This window comes from Gymnogyps californianus, chromosome 4 (assembly GCF_018139145.2).
Source record: "Gymnogyps californianus isolate 813 chromosome 4, ASM1813914v2, whole genome shotgun sequence".
NCBI lineage: Eukaryota > Metazoa > Chordata > Aves > Accipitriformes > Cathartidae > Gymnogyps > Gymnogyps californianus.
In genome coordinates, this window is record NC_059474.1 from 15,053,533 (window position 1) to 15,075,851 (window position 22,319).

At 40.2% G+C, this 22,319-nt stretch overlaps 1 protein-coding gene across 2 annotated transcripts; it reads right to left on the bottom strand.

Moving 5' to 3' along the window:
• Nucleotides 1-809: 809 nt before the first annotated feature.
• Nucleotides 810-20,973, bottom strand: WDR1 (WD repeat domain 1). 2 transcript variants are annotated; one of them, XM_050895812.1, is made up of 15 exons: nucleotides 20,810-20,973; nucleotides 20,375-20,496; nucleotides 16,331-16,421; nucleotides 13,328-13,475; nucleotides 11,718-11,898; nucleotides 9,769-9,846; nucleotides 8,949-9,029; nucleotides 8,597-8,830; nucleotides 7,770-7,857; nucleotides 6,327-6,483; nucleotides 5,582-5,669; nucleotides 4,442-4,552; nucleotides 3,797-3,970; nucleotides 2,505-2,649; nucleotides 810-2,201 (listed from the first exon to the last, which is right to left on the bottom strand). In XM_050895812.1, the coding sequence occupies exons 1-15, from the start codon at nucleotides 20,823-20,825 to the stop codon at nucleotides 2,092-2,094; spliced, it is 1,824 nt and encodes a 607-aa protein (XP_050751769.1). In that variant the 5' UTR covers nucleotides 20,826-20,973; the 3' UTR covers nucleotides 810-2,091. The 2 variants fall into 2 exon arrangements, with proteins under 2 accessions (XP_050751769.1, XP_050751770.1); XM_050895813.1 differs by lacking the exons at nucleotides 11,718-11,898; nucleotides 13,328-13,475; nucleotides 16,331-16,421 and having other exon boundaries at nucleotides 20,810-20,968.
• Nucleotides 20,974-22,319: the final 1,346 nt, after the last annotated feature.

Consider the following 22,319-nt stretch of genomic DNA (forward strand, 5'->3'; position numbering starts at 1 on the left):
TAGAAGCTCAGGCCATATGCCAATAAACAAATCCAATGGAAGCTGAAGCACGAGCAACCACCCCCACAGGCAGGCATCCATACACAAGTCTTAATACAGGGTTTCCAGCTAACAGGCATTCTACATGAGCAGTACTACATCTTCCAGGAATCAAAAAATACATCATCCTACACATCACCTTTCAGACAGGGTGCACAAGCTCTGATGTGCAGGAAAGAATCCACTTGTAGTGGTAGGAGGCTTTGGGAAATTATGCCATTTCCCTCAAAAAAGACATTTCACTAGCAGGCCCATCTCTTACAAAAAGCAGGATTTGCTACTGAACTCTGGTCTTTGCCCACAGACATCTGCATAACTTCCCCTCCCCTTTTATCATTACTTAAATGACACAGATTCAACTACAACAGGAACCCACTGAGCAGATTCAATAGTAACTCTTCCAGATCAGACTTGGGGAACAAAACCAATAGCAGAACAAGTTTTAGGGCTAGACTCTGAGAAATCTTGTTCATTTGGGTCTTATGCCTAATTTCAAACATGTCCTTTTCCAAAACTTCTTTGCATTGTTAATAACCAGACATGCAAAATTGCTAATGGAGAGATGCCGTAAGCACAAAGAAACCATGATGCAAAATATTCTTAGATAAAACTTATGTCAACTGTTCCAATGTATATGTTGGTTTGTGTGCCAGAAGACATCTGATCACCACTCCTAAACAGAAATCAACATTTTTCCTTTTAAAAAGATGTTTCACCAAGTCATTTTTGACAGGCAATTTTTTTCAGCAATTGAGCAATGGTCCACAGTATGAGAAGCAGCAAAAGCGTTTTATTTGCTGTATAAGTAGTGTCATTAGAAATATGATTGGTAAAAAACAACACACAAGTCCACACAGAAAGGAAAGCTTAATAAAAACCCAAAGAGAACTGGAGGGGTGGTGGTGAAGACTTAGCAGAGAAAAGTTTTTTTTTTAAATTCTTCCAAAGTTCTGGACAGCAACAACTTCTTCTGGCCACTAGAGATGGTAACAAATCTTCCTACTACTTTGAATCAGAGCATCCTCCTCCACCCTTGTTGGACTGCTAGCTTCAAATCACTTAAATTGTTGTAGAGCGTGAGAAGGGAACTAAACACAAGATCATGATCGGTTCGCATTAGATAACGGCTTCCATACAACTGTTCTGCACATGCAAAGGCATAAAACTTACTCAAACACTATCTTCTCAAAATTCACTTCAAGTCATAACAATGCTTCACTTGGTTTAATTCCTGTATTTTCAAAAAGGTGGTAGAAGTACTGCATTTCTTTAAACAATAACATGCTTCTCCTCCTTCAAACAGAAAATGTCTTTAATCTTTGAAACAGAATGATTTTTTTCTCTGACATTGAAATGATCAGACATTCTTAATTCATGAAAGTAACAAACGTGTTTCTGGAGCAAGAAGTTGCCACAACGATTATTTGTAAACATTATACCCACAACAGTTAAGTACATCAAAACCCCACACTTCCACCTTAAAATAAACCACAAAGCTTTGACATGAAATACATAAAAAGTTTATTATGTATGTACCCCATTTTGTTATCTGGAGGAGAAAATCTGAGGCAACAGTTTGGTGCAGTACAGAGAAGCAAAGCAATATACAGTAGCTGCACACAGCTTGATTGGTTTCAGATCACAACTAAATACTCTTACTATGACCGTTAGTACAGAAATGTTCTGTAATTAGAAAAAATGAGAAGTATTACTCTCATGCTGTACAGTCTCATGTTTCTTGTTTAGAAAAGAACAACTGATTGAGTTTGAATCTTTCACACCTGAATCTTTCACACCAACTTGCTTGGCTGTTGCCTCTGGAATGTTCAGCACAAAGGTTAAGCTCCAGACATAATTTAAGTGCTTTTCATGTGCAAACTGTTACTGGCTAAAGCTTTCAAAGTACATTTAATTACAGATATGAACACCCTGTAAAGATATGAGGATATGATAGCAGACCCAGAGGCCAATACAGATTCTTTAAGAGAAATGCTATGTTCCACTGCAGTAGTTCTAGTCCCTGATTAGGTCCTTCCAAAGAGAGGGCTTATTTCAATTGTAGGAGATAGACCACTCTTTGACAGAAGCATCATGGGATGTTGTTACCAGAGTATGTTCATCCAACCACGCCAAGCCGCTTACATGATGTAGTCTGTGAGCATCTGTATGGCAGTGCGAAATAACAGAAAAGAATTAGGAAGGCTAGGCTGACAAAATAACTTTAGCACATACTCCAAATGTGATTTTCAGCTGCATTAAATACTAGTAGTGTATTTTTAAAGTGACTACAAAATAATATAACAGAAGAGTTCTGGCTATTGTAGCTAGATAGAGATTAACATAAAGGTCAAATCAGTTTGGGAGCATCCAAAGCCTGCTTATCATTAGTTCTAGAAAACAGGTACTGTGTTGGATTTCAAGAACTACTAGCAACTTTCAAAACTAAGATTTTGAAGGAAACACACCTGGTATCTTGACTCTGGTCTCTGGATCACTTACGGTCCAAACATATACCATCATGTCCATGCCTCCAGAAGCAAAGTGTTCATTGTCTGGTGACCAGGCAATACAAACAATTTTTGCATGGTGTCCGTAAAAGACGTTATGTTCCTATTTAAGAGTTAGAGATACAGTGTTATTTCATTATTTAAGCTACTTCAGGAAATCACTGGCTTTTAATGTGTAGCATCACAATAAGCTACTGCAAGACTCCAGACAATGTACATCTCAGGTGCAGATGGATGCCCTAAATAAACCAACTGGTAGCTTCATTTTATGCTATTTATTTAAACATTTATCAGGCCAATACAACCCAAACCTTTTGTAAAAAACACTAAGACTTTTTCTATGAAAGCTGGATCTGTAAAGTGCATGTGCAACAAGTCACTTCTAGCTTACAGGCTTTTAAAATAACCCCACAGATGTTTCTAAAAGCAAAATTCTTTCAATTTTTAATTAGAAAATGAAAGATTTTTGTGGAATGCCATCCTGCATTTTTTACTTCAGTGTGGTTTCAGTCAAAGCTTAATGACTTTACAGGCTGATACACATATTGACTGCTCAGCTGAAAAGGGGAAATTGCCCATTTTTTGGTTCTTGGTTAAAAGACACTAGATGGAAGGATAAAGCAAGATTCCCTGCCCTAACGTATCCCTTTCATTGCTTAGATCTTACCACAGAACTGTGTGCCACAGCCAGCAGAATTTTATTGCCAAGTCCGCTTTATTTACTTCATTAAATTTTATTGCACTACATGACTTATCAAACTGAGCCTGCGTTCTTTTCCATTTTACAAAAATGCACACAAATTCTCTAACAGGCATGTCTGTATTTTGTTGACTTTTTTCCTTTAAAAAAACCCCAACACACTAGTGATTCAGCTGACCCAAATAAGGAACATGCATACTTTGTAATCTTTTGTATTTAACTACTGCTAGCCTGTGGAAATCCAACCCCTCCCCCATTTAACTATGTGTTTGTTTTTAGATGGGTTTGAGTGTTTTCCCAGTAGCCAAACTATGCTGTACATTTCCTCACCTATTCTTATGATCTGGAGGCTTCACAGAGGCTGCTGTGAAAAGCAACACTAACTCAAAGTACCAGATAAACAGACAGTCACAGAAACACCAAATACACATCAATGATTTAACAATTAAGTCTCATCAGCTACGCTATATTTCACCACAACAGATTTAGACATGAGATGCCAGTCAATTTGTTTTTAAACAACCAAAACTCCCGATACAACAATTCTTACCGCATAGCCATCAGTGACACTAAAGACAGTGACAACTTTGTTTGCATCACAGACTGCAAGAAAGGCACCATCGTGAGAATACGCCAGGTCAGTAACAGGACCTTTAGCTTCCAAAGACTTATCATCATTTTTCAAAGAGGTTCCTTGGATTGAATACAAACGGACATTCCCATCCTGCAAATTAATAGTGAAGAAGCGGGGAAGGTACAAAAATCACTTTACAATAGAAAGAGGAAGGCTTACTGAGTTTCCGGAACTTTTTGCATCAATTCTATCTGGTAATGCTTATATTAAGAGATAATTTAAAGAACCTGTCATTTATGCTGGCTACAACCCACCACATCTAGAATATAGACCTGATTTCTAGAATTTGCATGCTTCAAGCATACACTAGGTAAAAACAATTTAACAATTTAAAAACAGCAGATACAAGATAAAAAAATTACATAAACATTAGGTCAGAATGGTGGCAGAACCTGGGGAATGAAAGCCCAGGAATACCAATTACACATAGTTTACTTGTTACAATACTGCTGTTGTTACAAACTGCCACCTACTACTTCTCAACACATCTACTATTGTTAAATGCTTCTGTTACTAGTTCCAGTGTTCAAAGTAGTACAGTTTTAGGAAGTGCAACCTTACCGCTCCTCCCACTGCTGCTGTAACTCCTCCAGGGTGAATGGCTACAGCTTCTGGCTCATAGCCAAGGTCATCAATTGCAAAACATTTTTTCTTATCTTTCATCAAGACAATCTGTAAACAGAAAACCAGAAACTAAGACCCTTCTTCAAAGTGCCTAATACAAAACTATGACTAAGCCACATTGCTTAGTCATAAATATAAATCCACTCTGATTGCTCAGAGGTTTACTATATTCTGATCTTAAGGGACCAGTTTCATTTTTTTTTAAAAAAAGAAAAGAAAGATGCCTATGTGCAGTGACTAATCTGCTGTACTGGAGTACTTATGTGCTCTAAATTAGGTAGTGCAGGGCATGCTCTACTGCCTTCAGCTTCACCTCATTTGGTTTGAACATGAAAGAAACATATACAAAACAGTATTTCTAGCAATGCTTACTCCCTTCCTGGTTCACTGTTAAAGGAAGGGAGGCCGGACCAAATTAGTAGCAAGTTAATACTGCAATGTTAAATTCTAAGTGCTATTTCCTATCCAGTTCTGTACTATGGACAACTGGAATTATAACTCACATGGAAAACAGGTTTGGACAACACTACTGAAAGTCCCAAGCATAAAACCAGCATCCATACAGAAGGCATAAATCATTAGAAGTTAAGCATGCTTTGATACAAGATAGCCCTGGTGCAATCTCTCTGGTTTTGCGTGATCTGAATACTACTGGCAAGCAAGCTAGAGCTACCTATGCTGTACAACATGGATTAGTTGCAAAAAAAGCCATGCAGGAGCAAGACATCCTTTCCCCAAAATCACGTCACTAAACAGATCAGGCAAGAGCATGATTCAGACTCGTGTAGCCTTCCAGCACAAAGCTGTATTGATAACAAATTCAGATGCATCCAGACGAGGGACCATGTGAAATTTAAATCTATACGTAAGACTGTCAAATTGGTACAGGATGCAAAAAGACAAACCTATCAAGTATCCCACTTAATTATGTTCCCCATAGGAGAGCCTCTTATTAGGAAATTCTGCAGACGTGCAAGGTGCTCCCACACTAAATAGGTTCGTCAGAAACCATCATGTTACCACATACAGCATTATTAACACAGCAATTGCGTCGATAATCCACAAGTTAATACTTACTTGTCCAATGCATAGAACTACAGTATAACCACCAGGACCCACAGCTAAACATTTTGGCTGAACATCCATTTTCACAGCATCCTGGCCACTGGAGGAAGGTGTGCCAAGATGGGAGAAGCAGAAAGGACAAAGCAGAAAAAAAATTATTCCATGCCCACCATTATTTAAAATTGCTTATTCAAGTAATCACCCACTAATGATCAAGAACATGCATAATTTTTTTTTAAATATTCTGCAAAGTTTCCTTCTGTTTCCTGTTTTAAGCATTAGTATCTTGATCAGGTAGTACAGCTTCGAAGTGAAAGTCAATGTTACTACACTAGAGTCTAATTTTTAAACTAGCTAGGTGATCTTAATAGGATTCCTTAAAGTTTTTTGCCTCAATTGTGGTTTCCATGAAGAAAAAGCTGTGTCCCACCCCTCCTAACCACATTTATTACCAATATTCCTGGGTATTTATGAATCATAAAATGGAGACCCTTCCCACAGTCCCCTAACTAAGCCACTTGATACAAGGCAGATCTCTAACCTGTGGGAAGGGATGAGACAAATTGAAAAGTCTGGGATGCATTTCTTGTCACAGAAAAAAGCAAGGTTGGTACAGCAATCATTTCTACAGTTTCCATGGTAACTTAAAAGCTGAATAAACTGCAGCATAAAATTCTTTACCATATAAATCAACAAAACTCTTGCTGTAAAATAATTAGGGCTGCAATACTACAGTAAAAGGCACATTTTAACTAACCTGTAGTCCCTCTTGCTAAGGTTGGTATAGCGCACAGTGTCATCCATACTGCAGGTGACCAGCTGATCCATTTCATCCACTGCCATTCTAGAAACCTGGTTTGTATGGCCTTTCCCAGAAAAGCCATCATTCTCTCCAGTTTCAGAATCCCAATAATGTGCATAGTAGAATTAAGGAACATTTGAAGATATTGGTACAGTCAGATACAGCATCATAAAAAGTTAAATAATTGACAGAATAGCTAAGGTTAGGAGGGACCTCTTGAGATGATTTAGTCCAACCCGCTGCTCAAATCAAGTGTCAGCTACAACAGGCTGCCCATTCCGTTCGGTTTTGAGTATCTCTAGGGATGGAGACTCTACAAGCTCCCTGGGCAACCTGTACCAGGGTTCAGCCAACATCATACCCTCAAAATATTAAATGAACCTCTGATGTTCTGTAATGAGCTAAATGACCTACCACAAACAGTAGCAAATACTGGAACAATTAGCATTAGGTCTGGGAATAGGAAATACTTTTTAAAGAATTATAGTTAGAAGTCCTGCAACATTGGCTTTCCCTGATGTTATATGTTAACATCAGTTTTAACTATTAACACTATACTACAGGTTTGTAAAGAAACAAGTCCTATATTTATAACGGTTTATGCCAATGTGACACCATTTTAATGCATCACAGCAGGCAGGATGAAGGACTGCAGTTTTATTTATAAGCTTCATAACGCTGAAGAAAAGCCAACAGTCTTCTAGCTGAACACATCCCAACCTCACCCTTTAACAAGCCCTTCAGGAGCCAGGCTGCATTCTCAGTGTTTTGCTCCGGAAACCAACAGGACTGAAATAGAGTCTCAAAAGAAGTACAAGTTCTCTTCAGTAGAGAGAAAGCCTGATGACATGTGGGACGCCAAATAAAGAACACAATCAATGTGTCACAGAACTTCAAAAACACACCTTAATACAGGTGGGAAAAACACAACTGTAAAGAGAAATGCACGTTAATGGGTCAGAGACAGGTCAACAAGAGTTTATCTTTCTTGTCCTGAACATCTGAAAAAAGATGCATGACTTTCAGCATGTACCAAGATCTACCTATCTATTGCATGTAACAGCAAGAGACAGCAATGCATATTTTGCACGTATGACAGAATACGTGGAAAGTTACAAGAGGCTAATTTATATGCTTGCTTGCTCCTCCATACTAACAATCTACCACAAAGAAGTGACAATTGGAAATTAAGAACTGGCTTATATTTAGCAGGCAAGTGTAAAGGCAACCAGTAAAATAGGCAAGTTAGGGGAAAGCAAAATAAACTTCTTCAGACATAAAACTCACTTGTGTCCAATAAACATAAGTTTTTGTCTTTGGCAGAGTTTTTTTTTTTTACCTAATGAGCTCTCTCAGACTATAAGGCTAGAACAAATATCACTATCATTCAAAGGATATTAATATGACCATCATTACTTCCAGAGTAAATATAGGACTTTCCACCGTTTTTATGCACAGTAAGACACTGAATTGATTTACTATGACCCTGTGAATGGGACACAAATAATTATTATCGATGGGCAATTTTTCATCTTAACACATACATAAATCAAACCCATTTGAGAAGAATTACAGGTTATTCAGAAAATAACGTATCATTTTATTCACAAGCATTAAAAGTCACCCAGAATACAAATCACTAATTAACAGTGCAGTCATTTAACTGTTGCAGCATTGCTATTTCCATGTACTACTCCTTGAAGAGAAAGAATAGGCTCCGTGAATATCCTGATTACCCTGCTGGGCCAAAATACTTTCATGGCCTTTTCATCAAAGTTTGCTTTTCAGGCACTTTATGATTCGGTAAAGAGGACTAAATATGGTCATGTACCCACACCAACTGCCAGAATTATAGCAGCAATAGCAAGAATCTGGGATGTCTGTTTCTAGTTCATGTAAAAATGTAAGTTCCCGTGAGAGTGCTGTGTCAGTGAACTCTTTAAATCCTAAAATTAAAGCTCGATTGCACAGTAACCCTAGTCACCTTGTTCACAATACACTAGCTCTGGCAGAATGAGACATCACTGGTAGTTTTCTATCTATGCTGTATTTCTTTTCTCATCTCAAGAATGCTTAAAAGCTGCTATGAAAAATAAGCTGATAACCTTAATTGAAACCAAAATCAGTCTGTATAGTTGCACAAAGCACAGTATTGTGCATGTAACATTTTAACTTCTTGATTCATGTGACTTGCAAGAGTCAGTCACTGTCGTGGTTTAACCTACCTTTATGACACGTAAAGGCTTATTTGGATTGTTCTTGTCCAAATAATTGATATAGCCAGACAAGGAGACAGTCAGTAAATGGTCTTTCTGCCACAAGCAACCCAGCTGCTGATCCAACACGTTTGATCCCATGTTAAAAGTACTGACAATAGAATTAGCACCAACATCCCAGATTTTAGCAGTTTTATCTCCAGAAGCAGAAAGCAACTGACTGCTGTCAGGGCTCCAACTAATCTGTAAAAACAAATGTCACCACAAGACAGTAAATGCATTTACTACTGCAAGACTTCACAGTCCATGAACTTGGTAATGAAATACTATGGACCATTTGCACAAATGAAGTGATACTTACAGCATAAATACCTCCATCATGAGCTTTGCCTCCACCAAGAGCACACACTTTCTCCCCAGTCTTCCCATCATAGACAAAAATCTTAAGAGAGCACACAGACATATAACTTAAAGGGAAAAGCAATAACAGAAAAAATCCAAGAACTGAAATACTGTTACTTGCACTGTACAGATTGTTCTTTTGTTATGTGGCATGCTTGCACGTTTATCAAACACTAGATTTTTGAAGAAGAGGCACAAGTATTCCTGCATTTAATATTTAAGACTAAACAAATGAGATGACAATTGTAAATAATCACAGTAAGCCACTCTGTACATTGGATCCTGACATCTGAAATTCTGGAAGACATTACATTTTTGACTCCTGCTGTGATGGCAGCCGCTTAGCACTGCAGTCATGGGGATCTGCCTTCTTAGAAGGAGCTACCTATGGTAACAGTGCCATTGTCAAACCTGCCCTTATCAGTAGGGAGTTCACAAGGAGCTGGGTTGCTATCTATGAGTTCAGTATTTCAGCCAGGCTTCTCAGGATCATAACAAGGATATACATATTCCAAAAGTCTAATATGTTCCTGCCAAAATAACCTGTAAGAGAAGTAATATGCTAGGGAGATGGAATGGGGAAAAAAGCTGAGTGAGAATAGTCTGGTTGATGTCAGTTGTTACAGCTTTATAGGAGGATACTTAAAAGTTTAAGCCAGTCATTTCTTGGCATGAAAAGAGAAGCAACATGGATTTTACAATACTAATCCTATTCCCAAAAGGCACAAGAAAATATTCTCATGCTAAAATCACTACAAAAAGATCTCCTTGTTTTTTACCTGGCCATCTGCACTAGCTGTAGCAAATCTGTTCCCATCAGGAGAAAACCTCACACAGTTCACAAACCGTGTATGGTCCTGTAGGAAAAAAGTAAGAATCAGCATACAAAACAAGAACAGACCTTTTTACATAGAAGATAATCCAGTAACAATGAAGTTCTCTTACATGCGAGCCATAAATTAGCTGTGTAGGAGACGCCTGCTGTAGAGAATTGCTACAGAGCAAGTCTAGCTTCTATCTGAAGAGAATCATGGGGATCAAGAACAGTCCAGGGAAGAAACTGTGACATCAATACTGATGTAGTTCAAACACCTTAGCACAATACCAGGTGAATGAGTACCCAGTAGGAAAAAACCCTCAGCTGCAGCCTAGATGCAAACAAGGGATTCTTCCCCTCTGGTCACTGAATTCTTCTGCAACATTCTCCAGATTTTGACTCTTGCTTCATTACACAATTAAGTTTTATACACAGAAGAGTACTTTATCCTTCTTATTGTAAAAAAAAACAGGCATGAAGAATAAATTATTATTTTACTGGAATTCCATTTCTGGGAGACTGCATTGGTGGTAGCTCTGTGAAGTAACCAGGCAAGACTGATGTATGCTCCCCAAATAGACTATTTACAAGTAGGAGACTATTCAAACCATGCTAACTAGAAAACACGCGTTAAATAGGGAAGCACCACAATGAGGCCAAAGCTCCTAGGCAAAGAGATTTGGGAGACTATTTTTAGTATTATGAAAGGCAGGTTCTAACCTACTTTCTTTAACTATAGATTTTTTTTTTCCTGATGATACCTCAAGCTCTAATCTAAACCATATAACAGCCTGCACCAGAATCCCATATATCAACTCAGATATCACTTTAAAAGGAAGACTGCATCACATACCAGTCTAAGCAGCACTGCTAAGCAATTCAGACTTCAGAGTTCCAAAAGAACCAGCTTAGCAAAATGCAAGTATCAACTTAAGTTCAGAAATATATTAGGCAACTACATCATTTCATTGGATTGCAGGGCTCAAAACAATTCCTTTTCTAGAACTGGAATGGAATCCTTACTAAAGTCAGTGTATGAAGACTACTCAAGGCACATACGTAAAAAAATATGTTTTAAAAATAAAATAACAACTAAACATTTTGAATTTACTACTGCAATAACATCCAGTATCTCTGCAATAGTTTTTTTGCAGCAAGAGACATGTCTTCTGCCATCAGAAACAGCTGCAGAAGCTTTTGGCTTTTTATTTTCTTTGGCCTCAAGTAACAATGAATGTCTTAAATGTGGTAGTTCCAGGCTTTGTTTCATTTACATAAGAGATTTTAACTAGTAGAACAAGAAACAAGACGTGAAAAGGAACGTAGAAACAAAAAACTGACCACAGAAGTTACATACCCATTCCTCGCCGTAGAAATCAGTTACATTTTCAAACATCTACACTCACCCTTTCTAAGCTGCCCCGGGATTTCAGATTTGAGCACTCTTAAGCAGATTGGAAAATTCCATTCACACCACCACATTTCTTGAATCAAGCACCTTGGAGAGTATTAAGAAATTCTACGCATGTCTGCACTGGGAAGCAGAGCTCAGAAAGCACCAACAGGGCCAATGAAACATCCCACTTCTTAAGTTATGGAAGAGGATGAAGAGCCAAAAAAAAAAAAAAAAAAATTTTTTTTTTCGGAAAAAAGCGCTTCAGGTTTTCTTCTTAACCAATCATTTATTTCATTTCTCTTGGCCTGAGACAAGCCTTCACTTATACTCATACACAGGTTTAAGAAAGCCACTTGACACCAACTCTGCCTCAAAGCGGGGGGGGGGGGGGGGTGGGGGGGGGCTAAGAACTTTTGTTATAACTGTTAGTTGTGACAAGAACCGCAAGCTTGTTGGAAAGCTTTTAGTCAACTTGCTGCACAGTTTAACAGAGCCACGTCTAAACTTAAACTCACACTTATTGTAAACTTGAACTTGAATGGCGGTCCCTCAAAGAAAGCGGCACAATTGTCATCACTGCCAGTTGCCAGACGATATGGTCTTGTTTGTTTAATGTCCACGCTATTGATCACTTTGTTGTGCCCAGTAATCTCACCAACAGAAGAACCACTATCCCACAGGAACACTGCTCCAAATCTAGTTAGAAAAGCACACAATAACTACAATTCATAAAAGTTACATGTAGATTAACTCCTTGAGCATCTGCAAAGAGCAGATTTGAGTGCACTCGAAGAAAAGAAATTAGGTCATCTCGTTAATCTCATGCAAGTACATCATAGTTCCCTGAAGAATATTTGAGATCTTGCTGGAGAGAGAATCTAATCTTCAATAGGAGACATTTGCTGGAGGGGACAGACAAGCAAGTTTTATGTATAAAGCCTCTAAAATTCAGAGATCCAAAAGATATTCTTCAGTAAGTTTGTCGGTTTATAAAAGAAAGCGGTAAGTTATTCCATCTGCCTAGTCACTACACAGAATGCAGAAAACTAGGATAACAATGACATCTGATCATCTATCTGATTATTTAGACTAGATTGGATACCATCACTTTTACAACTATTATTACTTAAAGGTTTAAGGAAGAAGAGTTATAACAGCATTTTTGTTGGTTCTTACTTTAAATCACCTTAAAAAAAATCAGTATAATCAATACAGTGGCATTAAACTGCCAGAGCATTGCTATTAAAAAGGGGTTCTATAGAATCACTTCAGCAAAATTCTAGATTGAAAATACATCCACCTAAGAGGAAACTGGCAGATGTTCTGAAGTAGCAGAGCAAATTTACAGAGTATCTACCCAGGGGCAGGTGGGGGTGGAGGGAGGGATGGAGGACAAAGAACCTCTCCCAAATATCAGGACACAGTACATGATGGTGATTAAAAAATGGTGCAGAGGATCAGGGAACAGGACCACACCATGTTTTTCAGACCTCTAGGCATAAGACTACCTGGTCTGGACTCTGCTTTAAAGATCTGTCAGTCTTTAAACATTAAAGAAAGGACACAAACCTGAACCTAATGGGCACCTCATTTAGTCAGACAAGGACAACTGGTTATGATTTTCTTTTAATTACCAAAATAAGGCCTAAAAAGACGTGCGTGTTGCTGAGGGAGAAAATTCAGATACACTTTTTTCTTTATTTTTTTTACTCTTATTGAATCATGTTCTCTGAATTTGGGAGGGGTGGAAGAAGAGGGAGAAGAATTGTCTTGTGGTTCTCCCTTCCTACTCTATAAGAATTAGACAAAAAAAATCCACCAAAAGGCATACTGAACAGCTATCACTAAATGTGATACCCACCTCTAAAAAACAAACAAGACCCACACAATTTTAAACTGAGCAATTCTAACAGAACTATATTTTCCAAGTAGTTTTACAGCTGCCAAATACTGCATAAAGAATTCTGCTGCAGAACAGCACAACTTGAACTCTAAACATGGAACAAGCCATGATTTTCTTCCCTTGAAGAATTAAAAGCTTTCTGCAAAGAATGTGCTTTGTTAGAATACAGAGGTTTACAGTATATTTATGTATATACACACACACACAAAAAGAATTACTCACTTTTCCCTTCCTTCTCCAACCACAGCAATTCTCTTACTGTCTTCAGTCCAGGCAAGGTCCTTTATCTTTCCTGCAAACGGCTGATACTCATACTTCAGTAGGTGTTCCTTCTGTGTAGTATCCCAGATTCTCAGCTTTCCAGAGACATCTGCCATAATAAAATAGAATATAACTATTGTTGTTCCACCATGACTCGGTCACATGACTCAGCAATCTGCCAGGATACAGATTTTCAGCTACACTGAAACTTGTACTAGGGACCTATTATCTTACCCTATTACAATTACTACAAATCCCTTGATTTAGAAACGCTGAAGACTACATCCGTGTCACTGAATTACGTTTTTAACCTGATATTAACGTTCAAGACATCGAGGAATAAATACAACACACAGAGCCAACTTTTGCAAACAGACACGTGAAAAACTGCACAGTAAGAGGGTAGGAACTCTAATGTTATCAGGTGGTATGTGTTAAGTATCTGTGTTACACAAAAAAATCCCACCCCAAACCAGCCCCACCTCCCCAGCAGCTACAAGATAGCTTACCCACACTTCACTGGGAAGCCAGCCACCCCACGTCTACAATGAGAGCGCAATCTGGTGTACAGTGGCTGATGCACTAGAAGTCATACCTCAGCTTTTTTGTACCTTCAAAGCAAACCCATTCTGCATACAAATGCCAGGTATATGTAAACATACAAAGAGGCTTCTGCCCATAGAGCTCTATTCTCGCACACTCATTGGCATACTTTTTCTATACAGAAGCATGTACACACTTAATGTCGCGTGTGGATACCTGCACTATCTGGATTAGTACAAAGGAATCCAACAGAATATTCAAAAATGGTAATGTCACAAGCAGCAGATATAGCACAGGTCACAACAAATTAAGACTTAACATAATTACAGTTTCTTTGGTCCTCATTTCCTCTCAGTATTACACAGCCTTAAAGCTTGCTTCTATTCAGAGCAATTACTGTGGTGCAGCACTGTAACCAGAGGAATTGTTCTACACACAGACAGGTTTACACATCTCTAATGAAACCCTCACACCAAATTCTGTGTGTATTGGACCCTTCATAAAAGCCACTGTTTTAGAATAAACCACATGCTAAAATATATACCTTTCACCTCAGCAGAACGTTTTTGAGTTCTATTCACTGTTTACTGGTGCATCTTTACAGTTCAATTTAAACATACAGCAACCCTGTATCTTTGGGACCTGATCATGGACTCATCTCCTCCACTTTTGCTAAGAGGACAGATGCAGAATCCTCCATTTTAGATAGAGAATTTGTTATTGAAGCGGAATTTTAACGTGGACTCAAAAATCTAATTGTTTGCTCCATCTATTAATAGCTAGGACACATATAGCTTTAACTTTGTGGTATCTCCCATTACTACTTCTGTTATGACTGCAGTAAGAGAAATTACTATAAAAGCCACAAAGCATATTGCCAAAGGTCTGTCTCACCAAGCGCATGAAGTATTAATGCAGGCTGCATGGCTAATGCAAATTTATAGATATAGAAACAGCTTAAACAGCCTGATACTATCTTCAGACCCCATGCTCAGCAGTATCACAGAACTATTTATAAATTACATACAGAAGACACTTTTTAAAGGGAAATATTGCAGCTTAAACTCATTTACTTGGGTATGACAGACAACTTCTGAAAAGAGTCAACTGAATACCAAGCCTGTAGAATAAAGAATGCAAACAGGATTTTAAGAAGGTATTCAATTTGACATATGGTCCACACACAAGACTGAGCCAAGAAAATCCTGGCTCTGGTTCCTTTCAGATGGGGGTGGGGGAAGGAGAAAAGAAAAAAAAAAAAAAAAAAAAAAGAAGAAGCTGTGCTATCAGTGTTCTTAAAGCTTCCCCAGTACTCAGAAGATACATATTCTAGTACAGCTTTTTAATATGCAGGAAGTCAAGAAGGAAAGAACATTTTAAAAAATATTGTTCCCTTAAAATTGCTGAGAGAGAAATTCCCATTTCACTAAGACCTATGCATGAGTCTGGACTCCTTTTCTAAGAAGCTCATATTCAGAATGTTTTATTTTCAGATATATTGCTTAGAAAGTATTTCTGCATTTGGGCACATTGCTTCCTTCTGAAGCGTTTCTAATTGACAATGGCAAGCAGATTTAAAAAAAAAATCCATAGATTAACCACAATTATTTTTAAGAAATGGAAGTTATAGTATTGTATTTATCAATATTCTTCAACTGTATACCAGTCATCCTGAAAAAAGATCAACTATTTGAAGCAAGCTTCTATTCAAAAAGGTTTGTTTAGTTCCTTGTAAGTCATCAAAAACTGTAGCCATTTCCACTAACAATTCAGGAAACTCATGCTGTAGAAATTCATGTCACCCATTCTCAGACTATTGGTTCACATACATTACATGGAAACTGAGAATCAGCCTCTTTCCCTGCTAACTTACCAAAGAAAGCTTTTTTAGTTCAGGTTGCAAATATAAGAAAAATCATGTCAAGTCTTGCCAAGTTCAGTCAGGAAGAAAGGGGGAGGCAAAAGAAAGGAGTCTACACTCTTCTAGAATCCCTCCCTTGCCCCCAAGGTATGCAAGTTTATTAACAAACAGAAACAATAGTCCTGTATTTCAGAAATAACTTTTCATTCTGCTGCATGTACACAAGTCAGTCATTACACTAAGGTTTGTTCTCTTTAACGCTTCACATTAAGTATTTAAAGTTCATCTTCAGGTTCTTTTTGATTTAAACAATAAATTTTAAAAAGACCAAGCATGTCACTAAACTCACTGCTTTAGAAAGACGTTAGAGGAACAACTACAGAAATCGTTCCTCCCTCAGGCATGTATACGTAATTCCATTGAAGCATGTCACACTGACTATGTATATTCTGTACATAAATGTGAAGCATTTCTACTCTGTTTTGCCAGTAAGTTTTGCATCACGCACTTTTAACAGCTCTGTCCACATATCTCATGCAGCATGTGCACTGATACTTTACCTCCAGATGCTATGTAGAATCCACTGGGAGCATACTTGGCAACTACAACCTGATGGGCATGCTCAGTGTAGATGTCAGCAATTGCAGGATTCTATTTGAAAGGAAAAAAGAGTTACCAAGTTTTATTTCCTGGTTTCCAAAGGAGTAAAACGAGACATTCAAAGATAAAATTCAGAATTTCTCCTCACACTCCTTCTCTCACACCCTTCCTTCCAGCTTAAATTGAGCTATTGTCTAAAACTAAGTAGTGCAGTACACATTGCAGAACACTGCTGTCCAGTATGACTAAAACACACTAATTTCTAACAACTGAAACAATTAAAGCATTTCCTCTAACAACCAGAACTGTTGTGACCCTTTCCTCTCCAATACCTGCGGAAAGGTAGGAAACTCTCTCCAAAATAACAGGCCAAGCACTGGACTTCCTTTTTATTGGGCTGGCCCAGGTAAGGCAGTTAACCCAAGCAGAATACTAAACATAAGCTATGCTTTGCAACACACTTCCAAAAGTTTCACTATAGTTGAGTATGAAAATTAAGCATACGGTTAACCATACTGCATGGCCATTAATGATCACTATGTACTCAAGATCACTCAGTAACCAATGAGGCATGCAAGGCCTGCTCTTTCTTGCCAGTTGCAATCAGGTTAAAAGCTAGTAGACTAGCACAGGAAAAGACATTTTCCCTCGTGTCAAGAGTTGTGCTGGAGTTCTGAAAGAAATTCACTGCTACTCCATCACAATTTTATCTCTTCAGTCTTAAACATGTTTTCAGATGCTTCAGGCTGGACAATAAAACTGACTCAGTGTCTCAGCAGATCAGTAGCGTTACACTACAGAGGTGCCACACAAATAAAAAAAGGATGACATCAAGGCAAAATCTGCTCTCAAATTAACTGCATAAAAAAGCCATTCTGCACATCTTCCAAACATGGTGCATATATGCTACAACAGTAATACACTACTCCTTAGAAAAATTTTTCTACCAGTTAACAGGTATCTTCCAGCTCCAGAAACCTGACTCGTATGGTCAAAACAGAAGTCCATTTTAACTGCTACAATTAATACAGATTTATTCAACCAAACCAGAAAACCACCTGATGTTATGGTATGACTCAGCCATCCAATCAGGAAAAACTAAAACACCCGCTCTGTGTTAGAAAGACAGTCTCCTGCTTTCAGGAGTTCTTGCTGTTGCAGCACTGTTACATCTCAGGAGACAGAATACAGCTTACTCATGCAAGAAGCAGCTCTTTTTCACTCCTGCTTTCATACATTCCTTGAGTGTGTTATACCCCTACTTAAGTCACAATTATCTGCATTTACAGCCTACACGTTGCTCCCCATTTTGTGTGCAACTGGATTTTATTAAGCAAGACAAGATAATGTTTTCCCCATGCTATAGCTGCATCACCTACAAGTTCAGGGAGCTCAAAACCCCCCACACTTCGTTAATAATGGCACACATTAGTAGCTGCTATTTTACAGCAAGAATCTCCAAGAGTCCAGGAAGCTAAGATGAGAGATTGGACTTAACAGACTGACTTAAGGGGTTAAACGAAAGATAGACTCCCGAATTTAAGATACAGTAAACAGATTCAGGAAACCAGGTAATAAGGTAGAGCTGCCAATTTAAATGCTGTTTATTTGATAACATTATTTCTGCTTGTAAAGTCAGGTTTTTAACTTGTATGTCTTTCATATCAAAACCCAAATCCACTCCACTTCTAAAGAGATTTAGGATAAGATTATATTGTTAGCTGGGACAAATGCAGTACCCAATACTAGATTCAAGAAGAAGAGTGAGCTTATGTGGCTTATTTCGAACACTGAAACCAGAGCCACATATGAAAGTGAGCAGTTGAAGTTCCAAGCTTCAAAGTAGGTTTAGACCCATGAAGATGATAAAACATTTATGAGGTATGAAACCTTACAAATATCACTAGTCCTTCTGACTCTCAGTGCTTTTCCAGCACTGTTCCAGGACTTTTTCTTGTTAAAGGAAGTCTCTAGCTCATGCTCAAAGATCAAGCATTAACCCTGAACACTATATCCATTACCACTGATGAGGCAATACTAGGTAACTTCTGACTTAACAGACAGGTGACCACTGCATTTTGATGACCTGTTTTTTTAATTAGAGCACAACCATCCCATTGGAGAACTGTTCATGGAGGGATTACACACAGACCTCCCAGTATTTCATTTGCTTGTTGCAAACTATAATACAGCCTTCTATATTATTCAGAGAAGGCATGGCTCTCAACTAAAAGCGGACACGCTTCCATGTCAGGTTACGAACAATCTGCAACGTTCTCCAACACAAAAGCCACAGCACAGGCTTTGGTAATTTTTTGTGTCACTGCTACAATACATTCTGTAGTTGTCTGCAGAGCGTCACCTGTCAATTATTAACAGTAGCAGACTCTCCTTGCCAGTTAGGTAAGTTTGCGTACCAGCATGAATTACACCATAAAATTGACGGATTTATGACTTCCATTCTCAACTTCCCTTGAGAGTTTAAACAGCCCAAATTTGAATTCCCACAATGCCACCTCACCTGTACTCATATCGTGCCATGTGCTCTACATTCTGTCTCACGCTGGGACTAAAATTTGCACTGGGCAAACCTTCAGTAAGCTGATTCAGGAAGATAAAAGCAAATGGTCTTCTTCCAATTTAACCCCCAAAATAGGGTCAGATGAGCACTAATGACAGTGCAAGGAAGGAGGTCACAATCCATAACTCGGGCAAAAACCGTAACGTAAGCAGAGTGGCTTTTCTCTCTTCTCTCATCACACTGTGTGCCATTACAGTGTTTAACTGGGGCTTCTGGTTTCAGAAAATTGAACTTTTCTTGATAGCAAGAGTGAAACACTATTACAACAACATTATACTGAGACATTGAAACCAGACTGCAAGCTGATTTTTGTTTTTAAGTGGATGAATTTAAACTGATATCAAACAAGAAATTTGCAAAGAATTAAGTTATTATTAGCATTTCTGCATTATGGCATGACAATGAAGAAATGTCTGAATATAGTGGGGGTGATGAGAAATCAGGAAAATAGCTCATAAAAATTCAGTTTACAAAGGTGATTTACAGAAGCAGCCATAAACAAATCCATTGTTGTGGAGACCTAAAGATTCCAGAGAGATATGACCGGCCCCCCCTGCAGCCCTCCCTACTGCAGGCCAAACTGGCAGTAAGAGAGGAAAGTAAATCTAGGGGAGAATCTGATTTTCTAAATAACAAGCATTTACATTGAAGAAAAGTGTTTTTTGAAAACCAGTAGCAAGACAATAGCCTAGACATGTAATGCTTCCTCCATACTTCTCAAAGGGATGCCATCTTTGAAAAGAAATCATTTAAATAACTTGCTTAACCAGAGTTAAGCCCCAGAGTTACCACCAGAGAAGAAAAAAAAAACCCCAAACCTCCACACCACTGAAAACATTAACTGGGGCATTCTAATATTTAATCGATGAAAAAAGTTCCCTGTGACCAGGGCTGAGAACTCAACATGCACACAGCCTGACACAGAGTCAAGCAACTGACAACTGTTTTGATTCCTGGAGTGCAGGGGGGAGAAAAAAAAAAAAAAAGAATCTATGGACCAATGCATTTAAAGATAGGGATTTGCAAGTATTTGCATGCTTCTCTTACAAACTAAAGGCCCAATACAGCAAATAGGGAAGAGTTCATTTATTAGGCAAACACAACACTCAACTTCATAATAGTGATACTTAAGAAGATAAACTGGGCCAACCAGAATATACCAGTCTCTTGTCTGTAAATCCTATGCAAAGAGAAGGAGAGAACTGCACATTTTACTGAGATCTTCTACAGGTTTTTACAGTCGCTGCCATGCCTGAGTCACGCACCCTGCTTATTCCCCTGCTGCTGATCACAGATCTGTGACCTCAATTGAAATTACCAAGTGTGAATGAAGCACAGGCTATTAAAGGAGAGGGGCTGGGAAACAAAATGAAACTTAGCGAAAGCTCTATACTACGAAACAAAATAAATTAGGATACATTACATCAATGTTTCTGATGACGACACATTTTCCATTGGTGTAAAGAAAATTGTTGCCCTTAGGATCACCTCCGATAATTTTGGAAACGCCTCGTTCAACCTGCGGGAGGCTGGCGAACACTTTTTCTACGGGAAAAGGAGAAGGGTGGGAAGTAGAAAAAAAAAAAAAAAGACGCTTTATTTCTGCCCGTTACCGGACGCCAGCCGAGCAGCCAAACGCCCTGCCGGCAGGCGCGGTCACTTGTTGCTGTCAGCAGCCTGTGAGGAACCGCCGGCTACCGCGCCCGCCTCCAGAGCGGCGGAGGGCCGCCCGGCGATCCCCCAGCCAGCGGGGCTTCCCCACCACTGCCGCCGCCGCCGCCGCTGCCACCCGGTCCCCCTCCCCAGCCCGGCACCTCGCCGACTCCGGCCCCCCCGCTCCGCCTCGCCGGGGGCTTACTGATCTCGTACGGCATCTTCGCCCACTTGTTACTGCGGCGGGCGGTGGCGCTGGGAAGGAAGGGCTGGGAAGGGCGGCGAGCGCAGCCCCGCGCAGCGGCAGGCAGGCAGGCAGGCGGACCGGCCTCTCGCTCTCCCCGCTGCCGCCGCCGACCGCCTCAGCCCCGCGGCGCCCAGCGGCACGAACCAGGAAGCGCCCGCGCGGCCCGCCGCTCTCCCCTGCCTTTGACCATATATAGTCAACTCTGCTCGCGCCGCGCCGCTCCCCGCCAGCCCGCGCCCCGCTCCCTCCCCCGGAAATGCCGTCGGCTCGGACGGGCCCGGCTGGGGCTGCGCTGGGGCGGCCGCAGGAGCCGGCCCCGCCCCGGCAGGGAGCTGCGCGCAGGCCGCGGCGGGCGGGCGGGGCGGCCGCGGCGGGCGCCACACGGCGGCTCTGCCCGGCCTCGGGGTGGGCGCCGCCGGGCGGGCTGCGCATGCGCGGGCCCCTTCCCCCCTCCCCCGCTGTGGGCGTCCTCGGCGCACGCGCGGGGCTGGCGCATGCGCGGGAGCGGCGGTGAAGCCGCGGCGGGGGAGGCTGTGGGGGACGGTCGCCGGCGTTGTTATGGGGACAGCCGGGCGGGTGAGGGGAGGAAATCCGCGCTGATCTCAAGGGTGCGGGGAGAGGGGGAGGCCTGGGGACGCTGAGGGAGCGGGAGCTGCGGGTGTGTGGAAAAACAGGCCGGGGGGAGCTCCTCCGCTCGCGCTGTTTCCCCTTTCCCACCTTCTTGTCGTCGTGTGGTGCGCGGCTGCGGGGCAGCTCCCGCTTTTCCACATGAGGCAGCAGCCTCTGACTCCCACAGCATCACTAAACGTAGCTGCTGTGAGGAATTTGGCCCGGTGGTAGCTGTTGGGACGCCGGGTGTGTGCCTTAGGTTACTGAGAGGACAGATCTGTAGTTTTGCTTGGGAACCACCATCCTTGTTACTAGGGATTGAGTCTGCTGTAGTAACTTCCTGCAACAGAGACTATGCAAGTCTTCTGGTTCTTGGTTTCCTCCTTTTATAGAGGTGTCAGGAAGGCACTTATGTCCACAGTCGGTATTTCCTTGAAGATCAGTCTTAACCTCATCCCTTAAACATTTATGATTGTAATTATTAACATCTGGGGCATATTCCCATAGTTTTATGCTATTCAACTCCAGATATTGCTGAGGTGCTTTACAAACTGCAAGTTTATCTCGGAATTGTCCCTCGAGGCCAAGCTGGATGCTTAAATTAACGTGGACAGCAAGCTGTATGGAGAACAACATACTATCCTTCATGTCTCCTGTATAACTTCGGATACATTGTATTTTTCTCTCCTTCCAATGCTATTAATGTAAATTATGAGTATACCATCAGTTCTGCATGATACAGCAAGGCAAAGCATTTGTATCTAATTGACAGAAACTCCTAAAATAGGTGCTGGTTTGTGCTTTTTTTCCCTTTAACTTGCTTCATTCATAAAGTGAGTTAGTTTTTTCATCTGAAGTG